Below are 10,629 nucleotides of genomic sequence, written 5' to 3'. Positions count from 1 at the left end.
TTAAATTCCAAGCTATAAATATTTTCCTAAAGTTATTTAAAGGGCCAGTAAAATCAAAATAAAACGCTCATGCTTCAAAGAGAGCATATGATTTTATTTAACTTCCAATTTTACTTTGTCTTCTTGGTATCCTTCGATAAAAAGTAAATCTAGGTAGTCTGGTAGTAGCTTAGGAGTATGCATGTCTCTTAAGCATTCTATGGCAGCAGTTTTTGTAATGATGTATAACATTGCTATAAACTAAGGTACACTACAAACACAGCTGACAGATGGCTAAAGACACATGCACACTCCTGAGCTCACCTAGGATTGCTCTTTAACAAAGGATACCAAGATTCTAAGCAAAATTAAAAATAGATGTAAATAGGAAAGTTGTTTACACTTTCATGCTCTATCCAATAAATGTAAGTTTTATTTTGTCCCTTTAACCAGAAGTCACATGACCTGTGAAATTAAAGTTATTATTCCCTTACAAATGAGAAATGACCATATACAGCATTTCAGAAGAGATGGTCATTCCTGGCAACACTTATTTCAATATTTATCTTACATTACCTACATTAGCGTGCCAATTAAAGGAACACTGTACTCATTTTTTCCCGTCAGTCATATTATAGAGTAGCAATTAATTAAACAAAGGGATATCAAGCATTGTAATTTTCCTAAAAAAGTGTGGTAAAAAACCTGTTTAAATTTAACTTGAAACAAATACAACTGCAGCAGTTGTGTATTTACTGCTTATACTCACTGGCTAATAGGTACTACCTGCTAAAGCTCATTGGGATAACTATGAGCATTTGTGCAGTGTTCCTTTAAAATTTCTGGCTGTCAGTAAAAACGCTGGTTTGGTGATAATCCTAGTTAGATTTCATTGTTATTTAAAGGGACAGTCAAGTCCAAATTAAACTTTCATAATTCAGATGGGGCATGCAGTTTTAAACAACTTTCCAATTTAATTTTATCATCAAATTGGCTTTGTTCTTTTGGTATTCTTTGTTGAAAGCTAAACCTAGGTAGGCTCATATGCTAATGTCTAAGACTTTGAAGGCTGCCTCTAATGTCAGTGCATTTTATTAGCTTTTTACATCTAGACAGAACTTACCTGATAAATTAATTTCTTTCATGGTGGCGAGAGTCCACAAGCTTGTTACTGAAGGGATATACATTCTTACCAGGAGGAGGCAAAGTTTCCTTAACCTCAAAAGCCTATAAATACCCCTCTTACCTCGCACATACCTCAGTTTAACATATAGCCAAGTGGTGAGGTTTAGAAGGAGTAAAAGCATAAGAAAGAGGAGCAGGAAAAAAAGATGTGCTTTATATAAAAAAAATCATAACCCCAAAAAAATTTGGTGGGCCTCGTGGACTTTCGCCACCATGACAGAAATTAATTTATCAGGTGTGTTTTTACATAAATTATGTTTTCATTCACATAGGTGACAAGATGTGGAAGTCCACGAGTAAAAATAAAGGGAGGGATAAAATAAAAACAGCTATTGTCACTGAGAAATTAAATCCAAAAATAATAAAGTCTTACCTTAAGACACCCATCCACATATAGCAGACAGCCAAACCAGTACTGAAACATATCAGCAGAGGTAATGGTAGAGGAGTATAATGTCGATCTGTAAAGGAAGGCAGCAGATGAATCCCTGCGACCAAATTTACAGAGAGCCTTATGAAAATAATTCCCATAGGTGAAAACATGGTATCATCAGGCAATACTCCCTTCACATCCCTCAGACAAACACTGTACTTAGAGAGGAACTGGGCTTCAATATGCTTAGAAGTGCCTTTCACTGAAGAAATCAAGCACATCATGCTTCACCACCTCCTAAGGAGGCAAAGTTTGTAAAACTGAGGTATGAGTGAGGTGGGAGGTGTATTTATAGGCATTTGAGGCTTGGGAAACTTTGCCTCTTCCTGGTAGGAATGTATATCCCATCAGTAACTAGCTTGTGGACTCTTGCCACATATATGAACGAAAATAGTAAATTTCGCACAGTATAGTTGATTATGAAAGACAAATAGCTAAATTTATGATCTGTATTGGTGTAAAGTATTTTTTTTAATTTACTTCTAACGTTTCTTAAAGCATATGTCCTTTTCTGATTACCAGGCTGAAGATGGCACTTTTACGGGCTTTATTAAAGTGCACCTTAAGCTGCAGCGGCCGGTCACAGTGGTTGGCGGGTCTCAGCCAGCTTCCAACTCCAATGCACAAAAGGATGTGGTAGTTAAACCTGTTGATAACAGGACCTCTTTTTACCTACCATTGGATGCTGTAAAACAATTGCATATCAGCAGTGTAACAACAGCTAGTGAAGTTATCAGAGGGTTGTTGCAAAAGTTCCAGGTTGTGGATGATCCATTGAAATTTGCCATCTTTAAGAAAATACAGAGAGATGGACAGGGTGAGACTTTTACCTACTTTCCTATATCTCCATTAACTCAATTTTAAGACAATAATTTTAATCTAATCAAATGCAAACCGTTCTCATCACTAGGAACCAAATTGTAATTTAATTAAGCATTACAGGATATTGTCTTTAAATACTAAAGGTTCATTTACATTGTTGGTGTTGAAACAATATATTTTATTTATATATAACTATGAATTCTTGTATCACTTTAAAGTGAAGGTAAACTTTGATGAATGAAAGCCCGTTTTTTAAAAATACTATTAAAAACAGGGGCACTTTCATTCATCAAAGTTTACAAAGCAGCCGTTTTGATTAAAAACTTACCTCTCTTCTTTGCACAGCTTCCCCCACCCGCAGATTCTCTCTTCGCACGTCATCAATGACTAATCCAGCTTCCTCCAATCACGGCTTTCCCCCCAGGGTAGTCATTGCCTGAGGCCATGCTGTGATTGGAGGAAGCTGGATTAGTCATTGATGACGTGTGAAGAGAGAATCTCCGGGTGGGGGAAGCTGCTCTGGCTGTGAAAAGAACAAAGGTACGTTTTAATCAAAATGGCTGCCTTCTAAACTCTGATGAATGAAAGTGCCCCTGTTTTTAATAGTATTTTTTTTTTTTAAATATCATTTTTATTAGGGAAAGCAAAAACAGAACGCACAGAGGACACATAGATTCAATGTACAGTTTACAATTAGTAGGCAAGATTACAGTGTATAACAATAGCAGGAGTAAACACAATCATGAGGAGTGCTATTCTCTGATACATATTGACATTTCCGCCAGTCATTGATATACGAGTGGATATAAAAGTTACCACTGTACGTTTAATAGTATTTTTAAAAAAATGGGCTTTCATTCATCAAAGTTTACCTTCACTTTAACATATAATATTTAGGATTTAATATATTTTATATTTGTTATTTATAAATAATTAGTGTCAACATAACACTTACATATTTAATAACATCATATGAATATTTATGCGTTTAACATAAGTTAACAGTTGTTTACATTTGATAATAATAGTTGTAAAGGGCATTCTGATCCTTTAGGCTCGATTTACAAAACTTCGGAAGCAGCTTGAAGTTCTTGTGGGCAAGACTTGCAATTTAGGAATCTGTGGTTGTAAGACTGCAGCTTCCTAACTGAATTTAAATCTTTCTGGACTGATTTAACTAGGTTAATGGACAAACCCTGCTCTCCTGTGATTGGTTGCACAAAAACAGGGGTGGGGCTACAAAAGCATTTTTGCTTATGCAACATTAAAGGGACATTAAACATGCAGAATAATGTTATATAATTCTGCACACAGTGCAGAATTATATAACATTATTTTAGCAGTAACTTAAAAAATTAAAAGTATTACTAGATTTTGAAGTGTAATGTTGGACTCCACTCCAGGATCTACTAAGCAGGTCTTGGATATCCAAAGCGTTTTGCGGGCTTGCTGGCTAGTCACAGCATGGCCGGTCGCGCTATTGGACTAAATGTAGCTCGCTCCCACTACTAGACCAGAGCGGGAGTAAGCTACATTTAGTCCAATAGCGCGGCCGGGCGTGCTGTGACTAGCCAGCAAGCCCGCAAAGCGCTTTGGATATCCAAGACCCGCTCAATAGATCCTGGAATGGAGTCCAACTTTACACTTAACAATCTAGAAATACTTTGAATTTTTGAAGTTACCACTAAAATAATGTTATATAATTTTTCACTGTGTGCAGAATTATATAACATTATTTTGAATGTTGTTTCTTTAAATGTGAGCAGCAAATGCTTCTCGCTGTCCAAGAAGCACAGGTTCCCTAGATGGGAACCTCGTCTACCCATAGGTTGATAAATGATAAATAAAAGCAGCTTGTTTTATCAACAATCACTACAAGAGATAGAAATCAAACAGATAAAACAGAGGAAAGGAAAACGAATGTTGTAATAAAACTGAATAAAAATAATCTTCACAAAGTCTGGTAACCCCTTTTACCTTAGATTGTTAAATATAGTAACTGGCTCTAATGTTTATATGGATCATCCAGGATGCATGCTGTGCACACGTAAGCATTGGAATGCATGTAAGGTAAGTAGATATGATTTCTATGTGAGATAAGTGTTTTAATTCTATCTCCTTATTTTAGAGAGCCAAAAACCACTGCAAATATGTAATATGTATTTTTTTCACACCACATTACTAAATTCTTAGTTGTAAAGCCTCTAGGGAGCTCGGTTTGAAATCCTTCTGTCTGTTTGTCACTGTGTTGCTTACATACAGTTCTGTGGAATCTGTGCATTACAAATAAAGCTTATTATAATGGTATGGGGTCCACTGACTGAATTATAGAAGCATTGTAATATTTTTAATTTTGTTTAAACATTAATAATAATGATTTTGTACACATGCTTCATATATGCAATTGAATTTGACTTTGCAAAATATTTGGGATAAATATGTAGCAGGGTTAGCCTTGATAATTTTACTTGTAGAACTTAAAAGTTGTGCAGGAAATGTCAGCGGGATCATAGAATTTATAAAGAAAAAGTGAAAAAAGAAAGAAAATGTAACATATAAATGTAATTATTGCATAATGAATGTAAGTTATAATATACTTAACCCTTTATAAAGAAGCATAGAAACATCTATATCTAACATAACATATGGTTGAAATGCTAACTGAATCGGTTGTCTCCCACCTTGATTACTGCAACCCTTAGCTAATAACTAATTGGCCTTACACTTTCTCTTCTCTCCCCTCCAAGCCATTTTAATTGTCTCTTCCATGCTTATCCACAATGCGTAGGAAGACAGCTTCTGGCAGGGTTCAGTAGCTAGGCAACTAGATGTTGCTTTTACCTAGATACAGCAATATAAAAACATATAAGGCCAAACTGTGCATAATATCTTCACTCATGTATAGTATAGACACTATAAGTGGGAGCACACGTGCACATACAGCATTACCTTGATGGGAGAAAAAGCATGAGTGGACCCCTGGTACATCTGTAATAGACATTCTGAGATATATAAATATACTAGTCAATAAGGCTGCCCAGAGGACAGTCTAATTATTTTTTAAACTACAGATGTAGAAACAACCTATTTTGTAACTCTTCTTTTATATAAATATTTAAGCTACAGGTGTAGCAATACTATAATTATAATGGACTACTGTCTTAAAGGGACAGTCTAGTATAAATTAAACTTTCATTATTCAGATAGGACTTTTCATTTTAATCAACTTTCCGGTTTACTTTTATCATCAAATTTGCTTTTTTCTCTTGGTATTCTTAGTTTAAACTAAACATAGGCAGGCTCATATGCTAATTTCTAAGCCCTTGAGGGCTGCCTCTTATCACATGCTTTTTAAATCTCTTTTCAACACAATGAGACAGAAAGTACATGTGGGTCATATAGATAACACTGTGTTCAGGCAAAGGGGGTTATTTAAGATTTAGCACAAAACAATGCTAAATTTAAGACAATAGATAATAAACAGAAACAGTCATGTGATCAGGGGGCTGGAAGAAGGTTCCTAGATACAAGGTAATCACAGAGGTAAAAAGTGTATTAATATAACTGTGTTGGTTATACAAAACTGGGGAATGGGTAATAAATGGATTATCTATCTTTTAAAACAATAACAATTCTATGGTAGACTGTCCCTTTAAATATCGCAATAAACATAATGAAACTAATAACCCCTAAACCGCAAACCCCCCACATCGCAATACACCTATTTATCCTATTAACCCCTAAACCGCAAAACTCCCACATCGCAATAAACCTAATTAACTTATTAACCACTTAAACCGCCAAAACCCACAACACAAATAACTATTTAAAGTGAATGTAAATTTTGATGCTAAAGTGCCCGGTTTTTAAAACTTTGATTAAGAACAGGGGCACTTTAATTCATCAAAATTTACATTTCACTCCTGTTGTGAAAAAATACTTACCTTTTAATCTTGACAGCAGCTCCAACTTCCTCCGGTCTCACAAGCCATTTCTGATGTCAGAAATGATTGATAGGTCATCCTCCAATCACAGCTTCCCCCCTGGGGGAATCAGTGTCTGATTCAACGCTGTGATTGGAGGAAGCCGGATGCCTCATTTTAGACCCAGGAAGAGGCTTTGAAACGGGTGGAGGAAGCTGGAGCTGCTGTGAAGTTTAAAAGGTAAGTTTTTTTTCACAACAGGAGTGAAATGTAAATTTTGATGAATTAAAGTGCCCCTGTTTTTAATCGAAGTTTGAAAAACTAGGCACTTTAGCATCAAAATTTACATTCACTTTAAATAACTAAGCACCCTAACCTAACACCCCCTTAAATTAACCCAAATTACCTAAACTAATAAATTCTAAAGTTACAAAAAATAAAAAAAAGCTAACATTACAGAAAATAAAAAATGAAACCAAATTTTACAAAATTAAACCTAATCCCTATGAAAATAAAAAAGCCCCCCCCCCCCCAAATAAAAAACCCCTACTCTAAGAAAAAACTACCAGTAGCCCTTAAAAGGGCTTTTTGCAGGGCATTGCCCCAAGAAAATTAGCTCTTTTACAAAACATAGACAAAGTCCCCCCTAACAGTAAAACCCCTCCACCCACCAAACCCCCCAAAATAAAAGAACCTAACACTAAAAAAACTAAACTACCCATTGCCCTGAAAAGGGTATTTGTTTGGGCATTGCCCTTAAAAGGGCATTTAGCTCTTTTACTGCCCATCCCTAAACTAAATAAAACAACCCCCCCAAAAAAACCTTAAAGAAACCTAAGTCTAACCCCCAGGTTGCTACTCACAGTTTCTGAAGTCCAGAGGAGAAGGTCCTGTTCCAGGCTGTGAAGTCTTCTTCCAAGGGGCGACCTCTTCTTTCTTCTTTCAGGAACATCCGGCGCGGAGCAAAGACCGGCAACCCTGGAACTGAAGACCGGCGACCGCGGAGTCATGAAGCGTGGAGTATCCTCTTTGTATGATCTCCGCCGTACACTGAATAGCAAATTCAAGGTACGCGATTAAAATTCCTATTGGCTGATTTGAATCTTCAAATTAAAATCAGCCAATAGGATAAGAGCTACTGAAATCCTATTGGTTAATTTAAACAGCCAATAGGATTTCAGTAGCTCTCATCCTATTGGCTACTGGAAGAAGAAAGAAGAGGTTGGAAGAAGACTTCACCGCCTGGAACAGGACCTTCTCCGCCGGACTTCGGGAACTGTGAGTACCAACCTGGGGGTTAGACTTAGGTTTTTTTTTAAGGTTTTTTTTGGGGTGGTTTGTTTTATTTAGATTAGGGATGGGCAATGCCCAAACAAATGCCCTTTTCAGGGCAATGGGTAGTTTAGGTTTCTTAGTGTTAGGTTCTTTTATTTTGGGGGTTTTGGTGGGTGGGTGGGGTTTACTGTTAGGGGGGACTTTGTGTATTTTTTGTAAAAGAGCCGATTATCTTGGGGCAATGCCCTGCAAAAAGCCCCTTTAAGGGCTACTGGTAGTTTATTCTTAGAGTAGAGGGTATTTTTATTTGGGTGGGGGGCATTTTTATTTTCATAGGGATTAGGTTTAATTTTGTAAAATTTGGTAATTTGATTTTTTATTTTCTGTAATGTTAGCCTTTTTTATTTTTTGTAAACTTAGTTTATTTTTATTTTTTAGAATTTATTAGTTTAGGTAATTAGGGTTAATTTATGGGGGTGTTAGGTTAGGGGGTGTTAGGTTTGGGTACTTAGTTATTTGCGTTGTGGGTTTTGGTGGTTTAAGGGGTTAATAAGTTAATTAGGTTTATTGCGGTTTAGGGGTTAATAGGGTAAATAGGTTTATTGCGATGTAGGGGTTTAGGGGTTAATAGGATAATTAGGTTTATTGCGATGTGGGGGGTTTGCAGTTCAGAGGTTAATAGGGTAATTAGGTGTATTCCGAAGTGGGTGGTTGATGGTTAAGTGATTAAGGGCTTAATTACTGTATTATTTAGCGATGTGGTGGGTACTATAATAGTACTAGAATGGTTAATACTCTCCATGCTTTTTTTTCATCCTGTAACCCATTACAGAAGCCAGTTGGTAAAGCGCTACATCTTTATACTGGGCGCCGCCATCTTGGTACTCACGTATTGTTTCATCCTGGGTCAGAAGCAGAGTGCTTTCACAGATAAGTGACAGTGCCTGCTTTTTGAGTTAGCTTGTACAATTGAAATCAGAAAAGTTACATTTTTTAAGTTTTTCATCATTTAAAATTTACATAACAAATATAAAAAAGCACTGAGGAATAATATAGAGCAAGTCAGCTGCTCCAAAAATGTGCAGCTAAACTTAAGTGCACGATGCTGCTTGTCAAGAAGACAACAATATCAGTAATGTGTGAATGTGCACTGCTTCTGTCACTGTCTGCAAGAACACTTCAAATCCAAGATGGCGCTCCCAGTGTAAAGATGCAGAGCTTCACTAACCAGTGCTTGTAAAGGGATAAAATAGGAGAATGGCTTTGAAAAGCGTTGCAGGCACAAAAGGAAAACCAATAGTGTGATGATTAGTAACCATGCTAATGTAATTGTACCCAGCAGTTTTATGTCCCTTTAAGCAGCAGAAAGAGTGCAGCCTGTCCTGAGCTGTGAGGCTGCAGTATATTTAAAAACTGAATTGACACTGCTTCTTCTCATATGTTTAAACAGGGTTCTTAAAAAAAAAAAAACTTTTCACAAGACCCAAGGCAATAATATAATGTGACCTTATTCCTGTTCCTAGTCTGAAATGTTTTGATACAATATATAAATACAATTACAACAGTTCAATGGCGTATTTAGGTTTTGTGCTGCCCTAGGCATTCAAAATTCTGCTCCCCCCCCCTGATTTTAGGACTTGTTTTAGACATCAGGGGCCCAATCCGATATGCAGCGTTGCCCGCAAAAGCCGGCGACGCTAAATTTTGCGCTGGTTTGGTATCACATATATATAATGAAACTATTAAAAACTGCCCTAAGGAGTGGGTGCACCCGGGTATTAAAATGGGGCTTGCTCTCTTTAAGGCAGGCAAACACTTAATTAGTTACTGGTACCGGATGGTACTAATAGAGGCTGGCGAAGCAAATTTACTAGATATATCTGCAAAAAGGACTACAGATATTCAAACCATGGATTTCTATAAAATAAAACAGAGTATAATCGTGGTAGAACATGCTACTCTTTCCGCATCATGGCGAGAATCACAGTTTAAAATCCTAAACCGCATGCACATACCACCGGCTAGCTTAAATAGATGGTATGGAAATGTGCTAAACCTGTGTCCATGCTGTAGCTCTATCAGTGCCGACCTGGTCCACATGTTCTGGAGCTGCCCAAAGATCCAGCAATTTTGGCAACGGGTACAATTCTGGATGAACAGATTACTGAATATACAGATAGTCGTAGAGGCAGAGCATATCTTTTTTCTAGTTAATTTGAGAGATCTTGGGGAATATGTCTTCAATAATGATTTCATAAATACAGTAATTTTGGGAGGCAGATACCTTATTCTGAAAAACTGGAAAGCTACAAGGGAGCCTACAATCAATAATCTAACTTTCTTACTTCACTCACAATACCTAATAGAACAAATTGACAGTACTAATCTGGGAATTAACCAACAATACAAATTTGAATGTAAATGGATAGAATTTATTAGGAGATATAGAAATAACATATAACTACAACTGAAACTCTTCCGGACCTCATCGCTACTAAGACAGATCAAGTTAAATAATGCTATTTAAAAATCTTCCCGGGCTGCCCCCTTTTTTTTTTCTTTTCTTTCCCCTGCCCGCCACGCTCCAATCTCCTCCCCCCCCCTTATAGGAACGTTCACAGAACATGCTATAGTGTTTTCCTGTTTAGTGAAACATCAATCCAATCTTTGGTAGTAATCTTAGTTTAAATATACATAGATTTTTTTTGCTTTGCTATTTGTGTCTAATAGTACTTGGAAAATGTAGAGGTTTTTTTTTTTTTTTCTTGTTTCTACTCTGCATAAACAGACTTAATATTTTGTATAGTAGCAGAAGTTATGTACTTTCAAGATAACTATACAATAAGTGGTTTGGACGGCAATGCTCTGTAATTTATTTCTACGCTGATGTGGAAGCAACATGTATACTCTGTTACTGTATTGTTAATCTCAAATAAAAAGAGAAATGTAATAATAACAACTAATAAAAAAAAAAAAAAAAAAAAAAAAAAAACACAATTCTTCCTTATTTCA

General features: G+C 36.3%; 1 protein-coding gene across 2 annotated transcripts in view; it reads left to right on the top strand.

Annotated features, from left to right (window-relative positions):
• Nucleotides 1-10,629, top strand: part of RASSF5 (Ras association domain family member 5) — a 368,602-nt gene that overhangs the window by 315,544 nt on the left and 42,429 nt on the right. For both annotated transcript variants that reach the window (XM_053706593.1, XM_053706594.1), the window contains one exon: nt 2,120-2,414. In XM_053706593.1, coding sequence (XP_053562568.1) covers nt 2,120-2,414 — 295 coding nt within the window. The remainder of the gene's footprint in view (nt 1-2,119; nt 2,415-10,629) is intronic.

The sequence above is a fragment of the Bombina bombina genome, chromosome 3, assembly GCF_027579735.1.
Source record: "Bombina bombina isolate aBomBom1 chromosome 3, aBomBom1.pri, whole genome shotgun sequence".
NCBI lineage: Eukaryota > Metazoa > Chordata > Amphibia > Anura > Bombinatoridae > Bombina > Bombina bombina.
This window is presented reverse-complemented; position numbering and strand designations above follow the sequence as displayed.